This window comes from Neophocaena asiaeorientalis, unplaced genomic scaffold, assembly GCF_003031525.2.
Source record: "Neophocaena asiaeorientalis asiaeorientalis breed wild unplaced genomic scaffold, Neophocaena_asiaeorientalis_V1.1 scaffold40, whole genome shotgun sequence".
NCBI lineage: Eukaryota > Metazoa > Chordata > Mammalia > Artiodactyla > Phocoenidae > Neophocaena > Neophocaena asiaeorientalis.
In genome coordinates this window covers 11,631,850-11,655,246 of record NW_020185335.1, presented here as the reverse complement: position 1 = coordinate 11,655,246, position 23,397 = coordinate 11,631,850, and the positions used below count along the sequence as shown (strand labels likewise).

The following is a 23,397-nucleotide window of genomic DNA, read 5'->3' as shown; positions in this document are numbered from 1 at the left end:
CTCGGAGCTGTGCCTCGATGAGCGATGTCACCTGCTCCTCCTGAGTCCTTCCCCCTCCTCCACTCGGCATCAGCAAACCCTGGCTGCGCCCCCTTCACTTTCTCGAAGATTCTAGAACCGCCTCACCTAGCCGGTCAACACTCCAACACTGACACGGAAGGATAAACACCATCGAAAGCTCTGGGTCCTATTTTCCTTTATACCATTCACGGCACGTAGCTCAGGATATAAAGTCAGGAAACCCCCGCTCGACTTGAGATCATGACCTCGTCCACTCAAAAGAACGCGTTGGACTCTGTGTCTAGAGCTCTGCAAGCCGTCTGCTGTGGCCACCACCCAAATGTGACGATGATGATCCGGGTGTATTTCAGGGAAAAGGCCTGAAATCCAGCAGGAACATCTGTACAGCACAATGGTCTGATTTTCATGGTTCCAAAGAGTTTGGGGGGAAGACCCAAGCCCTGGTATCCATCCATTTATTTATAGTTTGTTTAAAGTGAAAACCTAAAGACAATTGCTGTTAGGGTATCTTTTCGTTTTATACTCAGAATTAGTCTGAGATGGCGTTTTCCAAATGTTTGCCATCTGTATTTCTCTTTTATGGTTTTTGTCACATAATATTCTAACTGCATAGTATTCTTTAAACCAACTTTTCCTTTTTCTTTTTCTTTTTCACGTCCCCAGGAGTTGGCATTAATGAGATTTTGTTAAGGAATGGCAAAGCTTCTAAAACCAGACACAGGCTTTTCCAGTTTCCATTCAGTCACAAAATAGTCACTGAAGGATAGGATACACACCCGCCCGCAGGTGGATTTTGCTGGCCTGCCTCTCAATGCACACAGGGCAGTGTGATTAAAAAATGAGGCATTTGAAAGAATGTATATATATATGTACAACTGAATCACTTTGCTGTACAGCAGAAATTAACACAACACTGTAAATCAACTATACTTCAATTTTAAAAAGGGAGGCATTTGGAATTTTACAAGACCTGCATTTGAATTTCTTCTATTGCGAATTGCCAGATAATGGCGTCCACTCATTTTTACACAGACAGACTCTGTACCAGAGACGTGTACACTCAACCCCCTAAAGCAAGGTTCTCTGGCCCACACTGGCCGGCCCTGTGGGAAGCAGCTCCCCACAGCCTCCGTCCTACACTGGGATGCCCCGAGCCATTGTGAGGCGCGTCAATGTAATTTACTGTAATGACAGTTACGACGTGGCTGTTTGCAAACAGTTTACTTTTTATATATAAATTAGAAAGGTTCCAAGGATCCTTGTAATAATAGCTTTCCTAATTACCTGCTTTATGTTTTCTTTATTGAGATGTAATTCACGTACCATGAGATTCGCCCTTTTAAAGTATATAATTCAGTGGTTTTATATTCAGAGTTGTATAACTATCCCTACAATCACTTTTGGAGCCTTTTCATCACCCCCAGAATAAACCCCATAACTGTTGGGGTCCCTCCTCGTTCCCTGACCCCAGTCCCTGGCAGCCACTAATCTACGTTCCGTCTGTATGGATTTGCCTATTTGGGGCATTTCATAGAAACAAAGCCACATGGTATGCGGCCATTTCTGTCTGGTTTCCTTCTCTTAGCCTCATGTTTCTACGGCATCCACACCGTAGCACGTGTCAGTGCTTCACTCTTTTTTTTTAACATCTTTACTGGAGTATAATTGCTTTACAATGGTGTGTTAGCTTCTGCTGTATGACAGTCAATCAGCTATACGTATACATGTATCCCCACATGCCCTCCCTCTTGCGTCTCCCTCCCACCCCCCCATCCCACCCCTCTAGGTGGTCACAGAGCACCGAGCTGATCTCCCTGTGCTATGCACCTGTTTCCCACTAGCTAGCTATTTTACATTTGGTGGTGTATATATGTCCATGCCTCTCTCTCACTTCCTGCCAGCTTACCCTTCCCCCACTGGCTTCCCTCCTTCTCGTGGCTGAAGAGTATTCCACTGTATACTGTTTCTCTGTTCACTACTTGACGGGCACCTAAGTTTGTTTACATTGTGGGTTTGAGGTACTAAGTACGTATTTTCGCTCACCGACATTAATCTTCCACGTTAACACCTGACCATCTTACAGACAACAACACAAGGGGGCGTCACCCTGAGGAAACCATGAGGGGCCTGACGTGGGTCCTCCACGTCCTGGATTACCGGCTGCCCTTCCGCTGGGACATGCCCCATTAAGGACAATCCCCAGCACCCCGTGTCCCCGAGCAGCCGTGGAAAAGCTGTGGCAACTTCACGCCCCTGCACAGAGCCTGCCTTCTTCTGTCTGCCTCTGCTTCTCCACTGGGACCCAGGGTGGGGCAGTCACTTATGAGCACCACCAGGTCGGGGAAGGGCAGGTTCCCTGGGCTTAAAGTCAGGGCCCCGATCCCCAGCCCTGCAGTCAGCCGTGTGGCCTCGGCTACACGGTCTCTGTCCTCTCCCGCAGCTGCCTCCATAAATCAAGGGCCGAGTTCCAAATGCGTAACGAGAACACGCACCCACTGCGCGTTCCGTGTGGCTGCAGGCGCCTGTGCAGGGCACCCGGGGCATCCTCACCGCGCCTCTCGGAGGGCTGACATCACACCCGTTTACAGAGGAGGAAAAGAAGGACCAGTAAATGAAGACGCTGGGCCGGGGTCACATGGCTAGCAAGTGGCAAAGGCAGAATCTAAACGTGGGTTGGCTGGCTCTGGAGTCCGCGCTCAGCCAGGAAGACCCAAACCCACGGGCCAGAGGGACAGTGACAGGGACTCCGAGTCATCAGCTTTCCTTCCTTTTGCAGACATTCGCTGGGCACCCACCTGCCAGACAGTGTGCTACGGGGAGACTGTGGCTTAGGGGGAAGGGCTGCATCTTCTCCACGCCATTCCTGCCCCCCAATCTCCCCACCTTCCCTTGTGCACAGGCGAGGGGGGATGGCCCAGCACCCTTACCTGACCCCGATGGTGAACATGCTGAGGAGATGCTTCCCTTGCAGCCAGCCCGTGAACATGATCAGGCCTGGGAGGAGATAAAAACATACACGTATGTATGTACACACACACACACGTACACACACACACGCACAACTATGTCCTCCAAAGGACGAAGGCATTCCAAACTCATTTCCTTAAAGAGTTTCCAGTAATACACAAGACTATTATGAATAACCTCAAACACGTGCCACCTCTCCCCTTTTTCTTTTTAAGAAAGCAACTCCCCTGACTACGAGAAAGAGGATGGTTTTACTTCTTCAGGAGAGGATCAAGCCAGCTCAGGTAAAAGAAAGAAACAGCCAACCAGTTTATCTGGGGCTGTTGTCAACATTTCTGTATTCCACAAGTTCCCATGGGCTGCACGCCCCCAGGACTTGCCCCAAGGTGTCTGCTGTGCTCCCGTGACGCACAGATTGGCCGCTGTCTCTTGACTGACTTTATCCTGCGTGTTCATGATTAAATGCATTCCTTTCTCCATTTCTCTCCTTCGTCAGTCGTTGACCCAACGCTTCCTAAATGCCAGGCACTGTGCTATGTGTGGGACACACAGTCAGTCAGAGACGGACCCTCCAGGTACAGGAGTGGCATGAGTCATGCTGGGACCCGTGCAAGTGCTGAGACGTTCTGACAATGGGGAGAAGTTCAGGGGCCGCCAGGCGTGGCCTGTTTCCTCACCTGCAAAGTGGGGACAATGACCGTGTCTTCCTCAAGGACTTGTTTCAGGATGTAAGATGTGACAATGCACCTGGAGTGCTTAGCATAGCTCCTGGCCCACAGGAGCACCCAGTCGTGAACTGCTGGGGCCACGGTTACCGGACAGGTGAAGGGAAAAATGTGTGAGGTGAGAGGAGTCGCCTGTTGACACGTCCTGGGAGACTTGCTGAAAAGCACCAGCTTTGTTTTGCAGGGAAAGGGGAGCCAGCGCAAGCTTCCTGCTGGGTAGTAGCGGTGTGCGTGTGTGCGTGTGTGTTGGGAGTAGGGGGGTCAGAAGATCTGATTTATTAGGGGCTATTTTCATACTATGTATCTTTCTAATTAATTAATTTATTTTTGGCTGCGTTGGGTCTTCATTGCGGTGCGGTGGCTTTCATCGCGGTGGCTTCTCTTGTTGCGGAACACGGGCTCAAGGCGCGCGGGCTTCAGTAGCTGTGGCTCGGGGGCTCTAGAGCGCAGGCTCAGTAGTTGTGGCGCACGGGCTTAGCTGCTCCGCGGCACGTGGGATCTTCCCGGACCAGGGCTTCAACCCGTGGCCCCTGCATTGGCAGGCGGATTCTTAACCGCTGCACCACCAGGGAAGTCCCTATTTTCATACTATGATTAGCAACAGTCTTCAGTAGTCATATAAAACCTTAGCTGCAATCCAAATGAACCCAGATGCAAAAGACTGGGTGGGAGGGAACCCTATTAAAAATAGGGGCAGGGTCGCACCTACCAGGACCCGCCCCTACCCTGGGGGCCTCCCTGCAGGTGGAGGCTGAGCTTGTTCACCGGGGGCTCACAAGAGCTGACTGTGCGTATTTCTTCCCAAATCCACGTTCAGTAACTTTGCACTGGTAGCTTGAAATGGGCGGCTGTGACTATTGATACCGTGGAAAGTGGCAAACACCGCTTTCCGCTAGAGCTCGCTCTTCCCCAGAATCTCCTCCTTGGACCCTCTGAGGGTTCAAAATTCCCACTCTGCCAGAGCAATTCTTCAAATATTTATTAAAAAGAAAACACGTCTGAATGGTATCACGGGCCTGGCCATGGACATGCTAATTTACTTTCTAATTTAACTTGAGGAATAATGGCTTATACAAGGCAATGACCGTGCAGGACCTCTGACTTGGATTTTTTTTTTTAAACAAATTTCATCTTGTGGAAAGGCCTGCTAAGAGCATCTATTTGACAATGTGCCTTGAAGCACATCTACTTGGTATTTGCTCTTGGGGCCATTATTACGGCCCAGTCTCCTTCTGGCAACCCCAATGTCTAGAGCAGGTGGTGGAAAGGTTTTCATATAACAGATCAGATAGTAAACAGCATCGGCTCTATGGGCCATATGGTCTGTTACAACTCAGCCTGGCCGTTGCAGTGTGCAAGCAGCTATAGACAATACGTGAATGGGTGTGGCCGTGTGCCCATAAAACAGATGTGTGAACACTGAAATTTGAATTTCATATAACTTTAATGTCATAACATATTCTTCTTCTATTTTTTTCAGTCATTTAAAAATGTAAAAAAAATTCTTGGCTTGTGAGCCACACAAAAACAGGTGGCAAACCTGATTTGGCCTGGGAGTCATAGTTTCCATCCCCTGCTCCAGAGTGTAAAAGGGTCCTCTGGCCAGCTGGGGCCGCGTGGGCATCCATTCTAGCCCAAAAGCCTGATCAATGTAACCCCGAGGATGGCAGGTGAACGGCGATGCAGAGCCACTTTCCCCTCCTGCGTCCATGACAGACATCACTAATCCATCACAGTTCTCTGCCACCTAGCCTGAGCATGGACTCCAAATCCTCTCACAAGCACACAGCCCCCTTAGCTGTGATCAGACTTGGCAGGTTAAGATGAAACCCATTTTCCGTAACTGCTCCAGGACAAAATAGGGTGGAGACGAGGGAAGAGGACATAGAGCTACATGAAAACAGTAAAACTACTGACTGAGCAAAGTCTGAGCACTAAATCCAAAGTTGACATTTGGAAAGGAGACTGGATACTAGAAGGTTGGGATGGGGTGGCCAGGGAGGAAAGGGTGGGCAGGTCTGTCCCCAGCATGACAGAATTGAGAGCTTTGACTTCAGGCCATATCCTCTTAACACTTTGCTAAATTTACCACCTCTTATAAGTTGTGAAAGAGTGGGAAATACCCCCCATGCCTTTGAATCTACCCTTTCCTCTGTCTGGAATTCCCAATCTCTTCTTTTTTTTTTTTTTTTTTTTTCACTTGGCAAACTCCTACCCATCCTGCAAGACCCAACTTAATGTCACCTCCTCCTGGGAGCCTTCCCAACTCTCCCATGCAAAATTAACTGCTGCCTATACATTTCATATTTGTTCAGGTGTCTCTCTCCTATTTCCCTGGGGTCCTTCAAAGGGCACAAGCTGTGTCTGACTCATCCTGGTGGCTCCAGAACCTATCATAGGGTCTAGCATGTCATAAGATACTCACTAAATGAATGAATGCATCTAGATGCCCAGAAGCACAACAAAACTGCTGCTAGGAGGGACAGATGTTTCTCCCAAGAACTTTATCGGCCCTGCAGTTTAGCCAGATTCTCTAGTACTTCCTCCCATCACTGCTAATGCTATAAGCAGTGGTTGGTTGGTTTGTTCCTTTATTCACTCGTTCGTTCAACCAACATTTATTGAGAATCTACAGTGGCCCAGGCACTGGTTGATCCTGAAAGCTGGGAACGAAGGACACAGACTCAAAACCAGAGCTGGAGACAGCAGGAAGGAGCAGGTGAAGGGACCAGGGCAGCCCCATGGGGATCTTCAGGAGTAAGACCTGAATTTAGCTCTGCAGCGTCTGTGGATGCTGTTTGGTGTGTTGCCAAAGGCCAGGACGCACAAGCCCAGGCACAACCTGCTTAGTAGCATAGAAACATGGCTGGGTGCACCACCAGACTACATTTCCCAGTCTCCTCTGCAGTTAGGTAGGCCATGTGACTTCATTCCAGCCAATCGAGAATAGGCAAAATTGATGACATCACTTCCTGGTCCCTGCCTTAAAAATTTTCCCCCACAAGCCTCCATATTCTCTCTTTCCCTACCTGCTGGCTACATAGAATTATGGCCCACCTCCCAGGACCTGCAGGAAGGCAGAGCAACAATACGGTAGGGGCCTGGGATCCCGAGTCAGTGTTTGGAGGTGAGCTATCCAGGAAAGCCGTTTCACCAGGAACATGCCCATGGACTGTGGTGTGGGCAAGAAATAGATTTTAGACCATGTTAGGCCATTAAAATGTGGGGGCTGCTTGTTACAGCCATTAGCTTGTTCTGATAGAGAAACCTCTTGTTACTGTCCAAGAACCTCTGATCCCAAACCCCAATTCTCACCCAGGTGAGTAGCAGGGTATTTGAGAAACAGCTGTGGGTGCTCAGGACGGCTCCCTCCACACACCCCATCCCCTCTGAGACCCCGTGCAGAAATTGCTTCACCCACCAATTATGCCGAATGAGAAAAGTGTCAATTGCTTCCCCAGTTTGTCCATGCTTTTTTGTAGAGGAGTTTTAGGCGTCTGAAAGGATGAGAACAATGGGTTTGTTAGATGAGATCCCAGCAGCGTCCCCCAGTTTCTGCCTGGATTTTTTAATGTCTTAAGCTGAGTGACGATTACACAAGGACACATATATAAAAATTCATTGACTGCTACGTTTCAGATCTGCACACGTCACCGTAAGTTATCTTGACAAAAATCCGAATAAATGTTTTAAAAGAAAAAATTTGAAAAAGGGTACTCACGTTAATCATATCATCCTTATTCCTAAGGAGCAGGCAGGGCTGGTGTCACCAGCTGAGAATCATCTCAAACCCCAGCTTCCAAAAACCGAAAGCCCCACTGCCCTCACCTCTTCAGCCTGCATCATCTTAAACACTTCTCCGAACTGGGATCTTTCTCCTGTTCCAATCACGACGCCCTGTGTTTAGGAGAGAGGAGCTTGAGTTCTGAGGCTGAAAGCCTGCAGATGACAGAGACCGGGGTCCCCAGGCACCCGGGGCTTACCTGTCCCTTCCCATACTGCACCAGGGTCCCCATGAAGGCAATGTTGCTCAGGGTGGTGAGGTCGCCCCCGCCCGTCAGCGGGGTGTCCGTCTTACTGCTCGGCTCGGCTTCTCCCGTGAAACTGGACTCGTCCACCAGGAGGTCTGTGACCTGGGGGAGCAAAGCGAGAAGGCGTGGCACCCACCCTCCCAACTGTGAGCTGGTTTTCAAAGCCCAGAATGGTGTCTAGCACCTTAGTGTCATTGCCAGCAGACAGCAAACAGGAACGTGCTGAAAGCAGGAAGCGAGTATCAGAACGCAGCCTCAGATGCCTCCAGGAAACAGAAAAGCTTTGAATGTACGGCCCCTTTCAGAAAGCATAAAGGTCTCATATCCTATTTTAACATTATTTTAAATTTTAATATTTTTAAAAACTTAGGCAATGGTTAAATTAGAACATCCCTCTCAGAGCATCCTGTCTTTCCCCTAACACTCCACATCCCACCCGCCTTGGAAGGTCCCGTACAATCCGTGTAGTCTGAGTAGCACTGAGCCGTGTTATGCAGTGACAGCCTAAGGTCACGTCAACACCCAAAACACATACTTGGGCACAGATACGCACACACACCCAGACGTTTCCAGGGTGACACTTCCAGAACGCCCACCATGAGCCAGGCCAGGCGCGGAACACTTCACAAGGCTTATTTCTTTTTTTTTTAATTTATTTATTTATTTTTGGCTGCATTGGGTCTTTGTTGCTGCGCGCAGGCTTTCTCTAGTTGCAGCGAGCGGGGGCTACTCTTCGTTGCGGTGCGCGGGCTTCTCATTGCGGTGGCTTCTCTTGTTGTGGAGCATGGGCTCTAGGCGCGCGGGCTTCAGTAGTTGCGGCACGTGGGCTCAGTCGTTGTGGCTCACAGGCTCAGTAGTTGTGGCTCACGGGCCCAGCCACTCCACAGCATGTGGGATCTTCCCGGACCAGGGCTCAAACCCGTGTCCCCTGCATCGGCAGGTGGATTCTTAATCACTGTGCCACCAGGGGAGGTCCCACACAAGGCTTATCTCTCAATCCTCACAGACTCCATGAAAGATGCTATTATTTTCTCCTCTCTACATTTGGGGTAACTGAGGCATGGACTGATAAAGAAATATGCTCAAGTTTACACAGCTAGTTAGTGGCAGAGCAGAGGTCTGAACCAAGGCGATGGCTCCAGAAACTGCACTCTTAACCACCTTGCAAAACTGACCACAGGCCCAGTAGGTATCATGCCAGAGGGGAGTCTCCTGTGGCCAGAACTGTGCCAGGTACCATCGAGGACACGCAAGGCATCAGGGTGGGCTCTGCCCCTAAGGACCTTCTCATTTAAGCAAAAAAGAGGGCTTCCCTGGTGGTGCAGTAGTTGAGTCCAGAGCCTGTGCTTCGCAACGGGAGAGGCCACAACAGTGAGAGGCCTGCGTACAGCAAAAAAAAAAAAGGCAATTTGGAGAACTGCTGGTGGGTGAGCTTAGTAATAACAAGCTCCATCAGAGCAATGGAGAGATGGGGGGAGGTACAGAAAGGACCGCTCGTTTCCCAGCAACCCACCAGCACTAAAAGGACAGAAGCCCAGCACGCTGAGCACCGGCACCAATTCACCCTCTCTGGGGACAGGTTCTTGCGAGTAGACAGGGAGTGGACAGAGGTGGGCACTGGCCCAGGTGCGGAAGCCACAGTGGGAAGGAGAGCTGGCCCTGCTCTCAAGGGGCACTGATTGGAAGAGGGGACTTAACCCCATCAACGCAAGAGGGCACAGGCAAAGAGACAGGAGGTTTCGTCCACCTGGGGACCCGTGTGGGGACCAGCATGACTGGGGCAAGGAGGTATGGAAGGTGTGGTTGGAACCCAGTTGTGTTTGGCATTGGTTAAGAAATTTGGATATTACCTTGTAAGCAATGAGGAGCCATGAAAAGTCTTGAGCAGAGAAGGATGGACATGGGGGAGATACAAAGAAACCATGTTAGACGTTGGAAGAGGTAGGCCAGTTGCGTTGGGAGGGGAAGCATACAGCCCAAGGAATAAAGGCCAAGTGAAGTACAGTAGGGCTCTCAACGAGGGGGCGGAAGTGGGCACGGACAGAAGAGCCGGACAGAAAGAACAAGGAGACGACTGGCAGCAAGTGGAACTAAGGAGACAGGTTTATTTGTTCTGTTTTTCATTCCAGTGTTTACACTTGTACAAGACTATGTCAATGCTAACTGCATGCCCAAGAGCCCCCCTGTACCTCCATGCTGGTTTCCCAGTGGACCCACGAGGGCTAGAGACTTCTTAAAGTTCTTTTTTTTAAAAAAATCATATTTGCATATCTGTGATTTGGGAAGATTTAGTTTTTCCATTTATAAAATGGATGCGTCAGGAGTTAGAACATCATTTTCCCACTTGTGTCTTGGGGAACCCTCTTTCACAGGGAGTTAATTGGTGCGCTATGGAGAAATGGTTCCATGGTGAAAAACATTTTGGGAAACATGGAGTTAAAGCCAGTGAACTGGTTCTCCTTAGTGCAGGACTTTTCAGGGCCTTTACTATGCAAATAGGTGCTGAGACTCTCCAAGTGGGGGAGGTAGTATGTGGATCATCTAGTGGGGTAAGTTTTGGGAGACACTGGGCTGGAAGGTCGCCAAGTCTCTTCTAGTTCCAACCCTAACCCCTCCAAACATACAGAGAACCACATAAGCAGAACTCATTTTGACCACGGGTTTTTGCTGGTTAAAGAAAGACCAATTAGAATATAACCTGCTCGCCCAGTTTCCCAACTGGTCAACTCAACAAGACTTTAGTGGATGCCTATTATACACCCAAAGAATTTTAAGTCAGACTCTATTCCAAGAAATTTGGAAATCAAGTTCTTGATACAAACAGGGGGTGATTAAGTGCTAAATAGGATGGTGCTAAGTTAGAGTACAAGAGAAATTCAGAGAAGAAATACTGCTGTTGATGGTATGCTAATGTTAATAAACGTTTGCTGAGTGCTTGTATTTTCTCATGAAACATTCACAATTATCCCATGGAAAAGATGCTGCTCTGATCTCCACTTTACAGCTGAGAAAACTGAGGCTCTGAGAGCTTAAGAAACCTGCCCAAGGTCCCAAAGCCTAGGTTGTGCCAGAGATGAATTCTAGTGCATTTTCTTATCTCAGGCTTCTGTTCTCTCAGCAGACTTAGAGAAGGGGCAGTGGGGCAGGCCAGGCTGTGAAGAGTCAGAGGGCGGAGTTTAGTCTCGATTCATGTGACTTGGGGGCCACTGCAGCTTCCAGGGCAGTAGGAGGCCCATGAACACAGAGCCTGGGGAGAGGACACTATGAGGGGATGCTGAATGGATAAGATGGGGGGAGGTTCCAGCTGGAGTGACAGCAGCGGTTGCCCAAGCATGAGGATCTTTCACAGAAAGAACCCCATTAATTGGCAACACGTTGAAACGTGAGGAAAGAGACCTCAGCCAGCTGATCAAAGTCAGCATCAGCAGTGACGGGTCGCGGTGGCGCCCTTGATGGGACGTGAAGAGAAGGCCCCTGTATCTCCAGGGTCTTCTTCCCCCAAACCCAAGTCGAAGCATGAAAAAAGTCTAATCAGGGCTTCTCTGATGGCGCAGTGGTTGAGAGTCCGCCTGCCGATGCAGGGGACACGGGTTCGTGCCCCGGTCTGGGAGGATCCCACGTGCCGCGGAGCGGCTGGGCCCGTGAGCCATGGCCGCTGGGCCTGCGCGTCTGGAGCCTGTGCTCCGCAACGGGAGAGGCCACAGCAGTGAGAGGCCCGCGTACCGCAAAAAAAAAAAAAAAGTCTAATCAGACAAGTCCCGATTGAGGCACATTCTACAAAATACCTGACCAGCCCTCCTCAAAACCATCAAGGTCACGAAAAACAAGGCAAGTCTGAGCAACTGTCACAGCCCAGAGGAGCCTAAAGAGACATGGTGATTAAATGTAACATGGGACTCTGGAACAACAACAACGAAGGGGCATTAGGGAAAAACTAAGGCAATCGGGTAAAAGTATGGACCTTAGTTAATAATAACGTGCCTCGATTGGTTCATTAATTGGAACAAAGGTACCCTACTAATTTATGATGCTGACATTACAGGAAAGGGTGGGGGATCTATGGGAGTCCTCTCAACTATTCTCAACTTTTCTGTAAATCTAAAATGGCTCTAAAAAATAAAGTCTGTTTTTCTTAAAAAGCAGAAAGGAAGAGAGAGATGAGACAAAGGTGCCTCTCTGAAGGCAGACGGCCAGAGAAGCAGGAAGAATGGGACGCGGGGCTGGGAAGGGAAGGGGACGCAGGTGCGGAGGTGGGCGTGGGTTTGGGTGTACTGGAATGCAGGTGGGCAATCTGTCCATCTGTCCATCCATCTCCTGCGAGGGGACAGGCATTCTTCTGGGCCCTGGGAATCCAGCAGGGCCGAGACAGACAAACCCCCCTGCCTTTGTGGAGGGACTGGCAATAAACATAAAAGCAAACAGACATTGGAAAGAGCAGCAGGTACGCAGGGCGGGGGGTGGGGGGTGATGCCTCAGGAGAGGGGTCAGGGGAGGCCAGTGAGAAGGGGACAATGAGTTGAGACCTCAGGAATGAGAAAGGCTGTAAGTCATGCTGGTGGAAAGTGGCTCCTGGCGGCAGAAATGACCCTCCTGAGTGAAGACACACTGCGGGCAGTTGAAAGCATCAATGCGCCTGGCTTCTAAGTCAGGGCTGGGCATACAGCTTGGGCCTCCTCTGCCTAGAACAGCTGATTCACGTCCATTCCAGGACGGCTCAAAAGCCACTGCCTCCAGGAAGCCCTCTGTGACTGCGTTGGGCCAGGCAAGTCTGTCCTGTTTGGGAAACCCAGAGTTCCCGGGGCTTTTCCCTCAAGCCCCTGCAGCAACCATTACCTGTCATGAGTAGATGTGGTTTGTGTGTTACTCTGGGCAATAAACCCATGAGCACAGAGATCTCGTCTGTTTTCTCCACTGCCTCCTCAGCACCCAGCACAGTTCCTGGCACATAGTAGGTGCTCAAGAAATATTTGTTAACTGAATGAGTGATGAGGATATGGGGAGGGGTGCCCTGAGGCAGGGAGTGGGGGCAGAGAGGCTTAGAGGAGGGCTTTGAGTGTGCTGGGCTGAGTAATAGCCCCAGACCATCTGATCCCCCAAAGACACCCAAGTCCTAATCCTTGGAACACGTGAAAGTGTTACCTTAATGGCAAAACAGCCTTTGCAGATGTGACTGAATTAAGGACCTTGCGATGCGGAGATTACCCTGGATGATCCTGATGGGGCCTAAATGTCATCACAAGGGTCCTTTTAAGAGGAGGATCAGAGAAGTGTCTGAGAGAAGGAAGTACAAAGACAGAAGCAGCGGTTGGAGCAATTTGAGGCCACAAGCCCAGGAATGCGGGCGGCCTCTGGAAGCTGAAAGATGCAAGGGAACCAATTAATAGCTTAATGTGGTTAATTGGAACTAATTAAGAGCTTAATAGCGGAGACTATTCCACTGTGAGTAAACAAAGCTATTGATTGTTCAGTGGAGTTGCAAAAGGACAAAAAAGGAAATCTGTAGAGTGTTGGCGGCTGGCAGCCTTGAAAGAGTCCTCGTGGTGGCAATGACCAGGCCCTGTTTAATTTGACAGAAGCGGGGCAGGAAGAAAACCCACTGAAGTAGGAAAGGAGTCATTTGGGGTTTAAAAAACTGTTTCAAAGAACTGTTGTAGAGCTGGTACTGATCGACGGTAAAATCAATTGCGGGTATTTGTGACTCTGTCCCCCCATCAGGTGCTGCACGGGCAGGCAGCAGGTCTTAGCGTTTCAGCTTCAGGAGAACCCCACGAGGCGGGAATAAACATTAACCGCTTGGATAGATGAGGAAACCGAGGCAAAGAGAAGGGAAGCAACTTGCTCCAGGTCACACAGCTTATGAATGACAGGATCCGGCTAATGCCCAGGCCCAGGGCACTAACCACTCGGCAACACTGCCTCTCTGGAGAGCCTGTAGTATATGTGTATCCTCCCTATCAGCATGTGGACTCCCCACCCCGTACCTGGGGGCTCCCTCACATTGTGGGGCAGAGCCCACCCCTAGGGGAGGCATGGACAACGTCACATTGGCTTCCCCAGCCTTCCCGCACGTGGGGCTTGGCCACTGGACGATGGTTCCTCTAATGGGACCCACCTGCCCTGCTTGGAGATCTGAAAGCCAGGGGCAGAGGGGCTTGAAAGCCTGGGTGCCCTCTGGCCTCTGCCTCTACTTCAAAGACTGTCTCAGGATGCTGTAAACACAGCTCCCAGGGGTTAGCTCCCAGCCTCTTTGCCTCTCTCCATCCCCGCACTCCAAGCCACCCTTCAAACAGCCTGCTATGGATCCTGAGAACATGTCCTCCTTAAATAAATCAGGCTGATATTCTTAAGTATTCCAGGGATCATAAAATAGATTACTCCCATCAACGGATCCCTCTGAACTTGATTTAACCTTTCCTTGAGAATCAAATTTATCTCAGAGAGCCTCAGGAAATGTTCTGTGAAGCTGTGACACCCTGAGACTCACAAAGGTTGGGGATAGAGCTTGCCCCACACCCGATGTCCCCACCTGCGCTCTTGTAAAAGCTTGCGCTACTGTTTATGGCCGTACCGGTTGTTCCCATCCTCGAGATTAAGCAGTCAGATAGCGTTTCTCTCTGACATCAGTGTGGCCGTTTCTAGAAGCAACTTTTTCCTCATTCCTCAGCCCCACCCTGGTTTAATTTCCACTGCAGTTTGCTGTAAACTAGAAAAATCACATAACCACAACTGTTAGGCTTATACTTAAATGAGAAGAAATAATTTGTGAAATGCCATTGGAGGAGGTTTATGCTTAAAATTAGCTCGCTTGCTAACTTCCTGTTTGTGTACACACATGCCTGTGTCTGTGCAGTGCACGAGACAGAGAGAACTCCTGCCTCTGAGAAGCTAAGTGTCTGCATGGCCCCTGGACCAGGGTCTGGGGCCCCTCACCTCTGTGAGACGGATGTCTGCAGGGATCCGGTCTCCGATAGAGAGAGACACGATGTCTCCAGGCACCAGGTCTCGAGCAAGAAGATGCTGGAGCTTTCCTTCTCTTATGCTGTGTTTGAAATGGGAAAAAGCAAAAGCACCCATGTTGACATCTCATTTTTAGGCACTTTGATAAACGAGCAAAGATCACAGAAACACACTTTCTCTTTCCCTTATGGACAAACCCTTGTGCCTTTACGGTTTTATTATTTTTTAAATTCACCTATCCTAAAAGACTTTTGGGAAAGTGTATGGCTTCTAGGAGACCCTGAGCCTCATTTGAAAAGTGGGGTGACTACTGTTCACTCTGCCTGGAAACAAAGCTGGGCCACACGGCCTCCAGACGCTTCTGCTGGTCTAGGGAAGCGATTCCTTAATGAAGCTGGCAGCTAGTGGCACTTCTGTCCTCAGAGGACACAGCAGTCTGGTGTGCAGAGCCCGGCTCGGGACCTCAGGGATGGCAGAGGCTTGCCAAAGCTGGGAGGAGCATCTTAAGTGCTCGAGAAGCTGGGGACACCCCCTCCCACAGGGCCTGGACCGTTCCTCACGGCCATCTGCCGTCTGCCGTTAGACACGGACGTGCTTCTGTGCATGGGCTCCCACTGGAATCCCACCACACACTGCCCCTTGCCCGACATGGCAGGAGCCTCCCAGATGGACCTGTGCCCACCCCACCTCCGACCTCCTTCAATTCATCCTGTATGTGGCAACCAGAGAGCTCTTAAAGCACAAAATCGGATCACAACTTCCTCCTACTCCAACCCTCTCCAGTGACCTTGGAGTCAAACCCAGAGGCCCTGCCTCCTGTCACCCCGTCCCCGAATGCACCCAACTCCTTCTAGTCTCAAGGTCTTTGCTGACCTTGAATGCTGGAGCAGACACTCCCCTCTTCCCTGTTAACAGAATTCAATCTTATTCACGTACTGCCCTTCTCCCCACAGCGCAGTGCTCTAGCGGGTGGGTCCTGAGTGGCTGAGACCATCAGGGTGATCCCAGCGCCTGCCATGACCGGCATAGGGACAGGCATGATCTACAGCACTGGCCTAAGAGACAGGAGTGGATATTTCCTGGGGGCTTGAGAGAAAGTTTTTTTCACTCTGTACATACACACACACACACACACACACACACACACACACACACACACACACACACAGATGGTCTCTTCTGTTGGACCTTTTTATACCTGGCTGTGATGCCTGGAGCTGTGGCAGCCATTTTGGGATCATGAGGGAAGCTGGCCCAAGAACAAAGCTAACAAGCTGAGGATGGCAGAGTAAAGAAATAAAAGGTACCAGGTCCTTGGTGCCATCTTGAATTAACTAACCCCACCATCCCCCCCACCTCAGACCCCTTACCATAAGACAACACAATTTCCTTGTGGTTTGCACAGCTGAATTTTCTGGGTTTTGTATCCAAGACTACCTATCAGATATACATCTGCTCTTCCCTCAGCTCTTCCCATGGCTGGCTCCTGCTGTTTCTCAGTCCTCAACCTAAAGGTCAGCTCCTCCTTAAATGTCAGATCAGGGTGGGCTGCCAGCCAGTTATTTAAGGTAGTTCCCACACCTCCCCTCGTCACTACCGCATCTCCGTGAGGTTCTCTTCCTTCTAATTTTTGTGCGGCTTTGGGTTTCAGGGGGTCTTTTTGGCTTTAATGCACCTGCCACATTCCAAAATCATCTCATCCTTCACTTCATCATCTGGCTCCCCTGTTAGAAATGTGAGTGCCCCAAAGCCCAGGGCCTTCCCATCGCTTCGCTTGGGACAATATCTCCCTGCACACAGTAGGTGCTTAGTAAGTATTTAGTGAATGCATAAAGGATGGAGGTAATGCAGGAAGTGTCTGCAGGGCAGATGCTGTTCCCGATTTGTGACACGGGTCTCAGGGACTCGGGGAGTGAAGCTGTGTCACTTCAGTGCTCTTTCAACCCTACCAGCCTGTCCGCCTCCGCTGCTCTTGAAAATAAAAATATCTTTCAGAAGTGACTTCCAGGGACATCAATAATGCATACTATTCACCCAAAAGGCCAAGACTTGATATTTAAACTTAAGATCAGCTCATCAAGCCATTTAAATCATAGATGCTTCTGTCTGTTTATAGGATTACGTCACACATCACACGTCTGGATTTCTGACAGCCTTGTTCATCCAATCATTAGGCCCAGACGTTTTTACTGCCCCCCGATGAACCTTCTAGAATTGACTCATCCTCTCTCATGCTTTCACATCGTGCTTTTCTGGTCTCTATTTTGTTACTCATTCTCTGCCTGTTCTCTCTCTCTCACACACACACACACACACACACACACACACGCACACACATACTCTTTGCTTGCTGTTTCCATGAGAGGTGGAACTCTGTCTCACTAGATTTTTCTATCCCCCAGCGCTATGCTCCATTTTGCCAAATACACGTTAAGGTTCTTTCCCCCAAATTATCCTTCAGGTAATAGAGAGTTACTGTATGTTTAAATCCTTCCAAAGTACCTCAGATCACGAGATACTTTCAGTTACTTCCTTTTGAGCAACAATGTCTAGTTGGGAAAGACACGTGACTTTAAAAGAACCTCAACTGACGCTAGCAGGGGTAAGGGAGAAGACCTGGGCCTTTTCTGAAAGAGTTTCATTTTTACAGGGAAAATAACATAGGCATTACTGATACACCAAAAAATTAAATGGACAAAAAAAATCAAGCCTAAAACATTCTCCCGGGGCTTCCATGGTCGCGTAGTGGTTAAGAACCTGCCTGCCAATGCAGGGAACACGGGTTCGAGCCCTGGTCTGGGAAGATCCCACATGCCACGGAGCAACTAAGCCTGTGCGCCACAACTACTGAGACTGCTCTCTAGATCCCACAAGCCACAACTACTGAGCCCGCGCGCCACAACTACTGAGCCCGCGCGCCTAGAGCCCGTTCTCTGCAACAAGAGAAGCCACCGCAGTGAGAAGCCTGCGCACCGCAATGAAGAGCAGCCCCTGCTCGCCGCAACTAGAGAAAGCCCGTGCGCAGCAACGAAGACCCAAAGCAGCCAAAAATAAGTAAGTTAATTAAAAAACAAAAACAAACCTTCTCCCTTCTGCCTCTGCGGCTCCCTTTACCCATGGCGGCAGCCCCTGAACATCCTCTACGCTGAGCTGTCCGAGACTGCAACCACTAGCCTGTGAGGCTATTTGAATTCAAGTTAAATAAAGTGAAGACTTCAGTTCCTCGGGTGAAGTCCTCAGTAGCCGTATGGGACTAGTGATGCCGTCCCAGGCAGCACACATGATAGAACATTCCAGAAAGTCCTATGGCACAGCACTGCGCTAAGCAGACAGGCCCAGGAGGAATGGGGGGACATTTTCGTCTTTCTTTTTTCCTTTTTAAATGTCTCTGGGGAGGGCTGTGTGATAACCAAATGGCAAAGCAGGAATGTCCGGGCAGGAAAGAGGCTGGCGGGCAGCTGAGCAAATGACTGGAGTTCATTACTGAGTTGTCCACCCCCTTCAGCCAGAGTTCTGATGCCTCAGCTCCTTCAAGCCCCGCCTCTCAGCCTCTTCCGAGCCCCCCTTTGAGAATCCAGTGAAAATTCCGAATGCCTCCCTAGGAAAAATGCACACATTTTTGCACACTTCATCACAGGTTTTGTGGGCCACCCTCTCCCCAAAGCCACTCCCGTCACCCGTGGCCCCCAGGCTGGGCACCCTGATTAGACACCAGTGGCAGAGTGGAGGCCCAGAGAGGTTGAACGACTCACCCAAGGACATGTAGCAATCGGCTGGCGGGGCAGAGAGACCAGGTTTCCTAACCCCCAGTGAGACACGCTTCTCCCGTATCACATTACAAAGGATATAAATATTGCCAAACTTTTTGTCAAACTCACCAGCCCACCGGCTCCTCTGATGAACCAAGAAGTCCCAGGGGGGTCTCTGACTTACCAGTTACATTCGGGAGGCACCAGCTTGGTCAGCTCTTCCAGAGATTTCTCTGACCTGTACTCCTGGTAGGAAGCACGTGAAACGTGGTGTTTAAGAGGGAGGCTTCCACAGAGCTCCCATCAGCCCGGGTGACCCCGCCCAGGACTTCAGGACACACATTACACACCTGGATGAAGGCGACGGTGACCACCATTAGCACGGCCTAGGGGGCAAACGGGAGGGACGTTAACACCCAGCTGCCCAAGGAGCAGGCGAACGAGCCCAGGGGAGGCAAGGAGGGGGCATCGTCCTGCAAAATATTATTTCCTTTCTTCTTGCAACATAAGAACACTGCAGAAATTTAGAAAACAGACGAGCCAGAAAAGCACCTCCAATTCCGCCACCTAGAGGTTCACATCTGGGGGTTATCCTTCTAGATTTTTCAGCATAGATACACGTACAACACAGGATCATCTAGTGCAGAGGTGATCGTTTCTATCTCAACAGCAGCTAATAAACATCAGTCCACATCAGAAGATGCGGACCCAGCCGCAGGCTTTGGAACAGAAGCATCGAACTTCACTGCACGGAAGAAGTCTGTTTTTGTATTTTAAAAGACGGCACTTGACAGATAGAAGGAAGCAGGAACGAAAGTCATCAGAATGTGTTCAGAGCCACATTTAGAAGGTCACGTACTGTATGAGTCCATTTAGAGGAACTACCCAGAACGGGTAAATCCGTGGGGACAGAAAGCGATGGTGGTTTCAGGGGGCTGGTTGGGGGGGCGGGGGAGGAGAGCGTCTGTGTAACGGGTACGGGGTCTCTTTTAGGGTGACGAAAACATTTTGGAACTAGACAGAGGTGGTGGTGGCAAAACACTGTGAATGGAGTAAATGTCCCTGAACGATTCACTTTAAAACGGCTAATTTTTTAAATTTAAGAAACCATTTTTTTTAAAAAGGTGCCCAACCGTTCTCTCTGTGTAATGATTGCGAACAGTGATTCTTGTTTTGTTTCGTTTTTGGTTTTTTGGACGCACCACACAGGATGTGGGATCTTAGTTCCCTGACCAGGGATCGAACCCACGTCCCCTGCAGTGGAAGCACAGAGTCTTAACCAGTGGACCGCCGGGGAAGTCCCCAAGCAATTATTCTTTGTACTGCGCACACAGCCAGGATCCGGCAATTTCACCCTGGAGTCACAGGGGAGGAGTTCATTACAACATTATTCCTGACGGCAAAGAACCAGAAGCCACCAGCGTAACCGCCAAGAGAGCGACGGCCAAGGAACCAGGACGCCCTATTTGGGGGTAGAGAAGGATGTGGATTTCCTGTCCTTTCTTTCTGTTGTGTTTTCTTTTTCTAAAAAAATCTACAGCCAAACTCTTTTTTCCTTGCATAACAAAGACAAGCACAGACTCAGCAAGCCCCTTGGCAGCCGGGTCTGGGATCGGGGCACTGCCCCCCACGGGGTACACTCACCATGGCGATGCTGATGGCATCCTCGTACTCCTTCGTGAGGACGCTCACCAAGGCAGAGGCCAGAAGCAGTAGGATCAGGGGGTTCTTAAACTGAAAAATGAACACAGGGCAGGGGGATCTTTTCTAGGCTCACAGAGATCAGAGACTGGGCTTTCTCCCGTGTAGCAGCGTCAACTCTTCACTCACAGCCCGCTTCCAGGCCAACCCTACAGTGATCTGCGGGCTAGGAGACGAGGACCACCGCCACCCGATGGTTCTCCACCACCTGAAGACCCACCACTGCAGTTTCACTGACATCGACTTCCCGGGGTCATCCCGACACTGTCCCTGTCAAGACGCCAGCCCCGGCCCTGTCTTTGAGTTCTTGGTCTTGCTTTGCCACATCTCCACGATGCTCCAGGTCAGAATCTTCCCCTCTGGTGGGATGCCAGCCCTGGCCCAGCATGGCCAAGGGGTCCCCTCTCACCACACCAGTCCTGCAATCCTGTGTGTCCCAATCACAACGACCCACTCTTGTAACTGCCTCTGGGAGCTCCAGAGATGTCCCGCCTGAGAAAAACGTGTTCCAGAAACTTCCCAAAGGAGTTTTACTTTATGATTTTATGTACAGTGGTCTTCTCTTATCAGTGGTTTTGCTTTCCACAGTCTCAGTGACCTGCGGTCAACTGTGGTCCAAAGCTATTAAGTGGAAAATTCCAGAAATAAATAATTCGTAAGTTTAAAATTCTGTGCCATTCTGCGTAGCATAATGAAGTCTGTGCTATCCCATTCCATCCTGCCTGGGATCCCCAACCAAACACATCCCCTGCTCCTGGCATCCAACCACTGACACCCTCGTGGCTCAATGATCCAGGATGACATGAAGCAGATAAGCTTCCTTCTATGTCACAATGCCTGTGTCACTCCCGTCACTTCAGCTCTTCATGTAGGCATTGTACCGTCTCACATCATCACAAGAAACAGAAAGGTGAGTACAGTACAATGAGATATTTTGAGAGAGAGACAGAGAGATTAATTCACATGGCTTTGATTATAGTATATTGTCATAATGGTTCTATCTTATTATTACTGCCGTTAACCTCTTACTGTGCCTAATTTATTAATTAACTGTATCATAGATATGTGTGTACAGGAAAAAACATAGTATATATAGGGTTTGGTACTATCAACTGTTTCAGGCATCCTTTGGGGTCTTGGCATGTACCCTCCACAGGTAAGGGGGGACTACTATATCTGTCTCATTTCACACATACATTTCAATGGTTACAGCCAAGTGAAAGGAAGCATAAACACAAACATGTAAAAACAGGATCGGAGAGAGTAGACCAAAGATCAGGATCAGGGTGGGAGTCAAAATATCAATAAGCAAATCATGGTTGTTTAAATTGGGGCTGTACCTTTGGCTCTGAGCTTCCCAGCAGCAAAGGCAAAAAGGGAAATGTGAGCAGATGTGTGATTCGTACTGCTGACGGAAAGAAGCACATCAGCATCGTGCCAGTGTGGTACATGAAGGGATTAACTGCCTCTCACCCCAGAACTGCTGTGCTTTAACTCCTCTGAATGAGGGACAGGGCACTTTGCGGTCAGCTCACAGGCCACCCGGTGTTAGCCACTGCATCTATTGTGAATCCTCAAGACTGGGCAACTCGAATGTATTTCACCTTCTTAGCTACAATTTTTCTGCGACTGTATCAAATTATTTGTCTCTATTCTCTGCTAGAATGTAATCTTCCTAAGCACACAGGCCATACCCATCCTGGGGTCCCCAATCCCTCCAGGACCCAGAAGGGGATCTGAGCATATGGGGAGGCAGGCAAGAGCTCAGGAATCTGATAGAATTCCAACTGTCTCCACCATGAGCTCACTGACAGACCTCGAGCGAGCCTCTGACTTCTCCAGTCTCTCTTGGCTGATGGGCGGACTAAAGGGCATAAGGAGGGTATGACCTGCCCAGTGGGTGGCACACAGTAGGTGCTCAGTACACGGGAGCCAGAAGGACCAAGACTGATTACAAAAGGCACTGGATAAACACTGGTCAAAGGGAGGAATCGTGGCTGCCTGAGCTCCAGAAAACGGTCCCTCTTATCAGGGCTCTTGATCCAATAGCTGGCCCTCAGGGAACCTTTCCCATCGATCCTTGCCAGGGCTGGGCTGGGCTGGGCTGGGGTAGGGGGGGTCATCACACCTTCAGAGAGAACCACACCTCAAAGCCAGCTTGCCTGGGAGCGCCAGTGCTCCGGTCTGAGACACATTGGTGGGAGTCAACCCCAGGAGACCCGCGAAAGAGCTTCCCACAAAAACTTGAAACCTGCATCAAAGTTTCTGAGATGGATCTTATTCAATTAGCTACAGGCTTCTTCCCAAGAGTAATGTCTTCAACAAGTAAACAAACTATCCATCCATTTTACGGATCTTATAAGCCATTCCATGGGCATGCGTCCACAGATTAGGAAAAGGGATTAGATTTAAAGGGCACTAACAAATCAACTGTGAAGAGGTGCCTTTGAGGCACGTGGGGAAAACCAGCTCTGAACCAGGCACTGGATGACGTGGAAGAAGTGCTCATGGTCTTAGTGGGATAATAGTATTGTTGTTATGGTTTAAAAAAACAACACCAAAAAAGACAGTCTTCCCTGGCGGTCCAGTGGTTGGGACTCTGAGCTTCCACTGCAGGGGGCATGGGTTCGATCCCTGGTCGGGGAACTAGGGTCCTGCGTGCCGCACAGGGCAGCCAAAAATAAATAAATGAATGAATGAATGAATAAATAAATAAATATAAATAAGAGACAGAGAAAGAACAATGTCTTCCAGGGCAGAGATACACACCAAAGTACAGATGGTAAAATGATTCAGTATCTAGAATTTGCTTTAAAATGCTGAGGAGAAGAAAGGGGGATAAAAAATGGGGCAAAACAGGTTGACAATTAGTAAAGCTAGATGGTGGATACATGGGGTTTATTATCTTATTCTCCCTCCTAATGTATATTTTTGAAATTTTCCCTAATAAAAGGTTTTGGTCAGAGAAGTTCCAGTTTTGGTCCTGAGAGCACCTGGAAGCACCGGAGATGGGGGTAAGGGGATTGGGGGCAGTTTGCAGAGGGAAGGGGCTGCCGAGAGTCCTTGGGCTAGACTCACAGCTGCCCAGCAGAGCTCACAGCCATGGCCAAACAGCACCACCCCAGAGAGGGACACACCCTTTCCTTGGAAGTCCAGGGAGGATGAAGGGCCAGATACAAGGGCAAGCCAGCTAACAGTATATTGGTGTCCTGGGGATGTGGTGATAAATGACAACCTGGGGGCTTA

At 49.7% G+C, this 23,397-nt stretch overlaps 1 protein-coding gene across 2 annotated transcripts in view; it reads right to left on the bottom strand.

The window, feature by feature from the left end:
• Positions 1–23,397, bottom strand: part of ATP2C2 (ATPase secretory pathway Ca2+ transporting 2) — a 73,720-nt gene that overhangs the window by 19,539 nt on the left and 30,784 nt on the right. For both annotated transcript variants that reach the window (XM_024735812.1, XM_024735813.1), the window contains exons 4-11: positions 20,095–20,184; positions 18,801–18,836; positions 18,635–18,696; positions 14,675–14,783; positions 7,697–7,846; positions 7,542–7,610; positions 7,135–7,210; positions 2,949–3,015 (exon numbers count right to left, since the gene is read on the bottom strand). In XM_024735812.1, the coding sequence (XP_024591580.1) occupies positions 2,949–3,015; positions 7,135–7,210; positions 7,542–7,610; positions 7,697–7,846; positions 14,675–14,783; positions 18,635–18,696; positions 18,801–18,836; positions 20,095–20,184 (659 nt within the window). The remainder of the gene's footprint in view (positions 1–2,948; positions 3,016–7,134; positions 7,211–7,541; positions 7,611–7,696; positions 7,847–14,674; positions 14,784–18,634; positions 18,697–18,800; positions 18,837–20,094; positions 20,185–23,397) is intronic.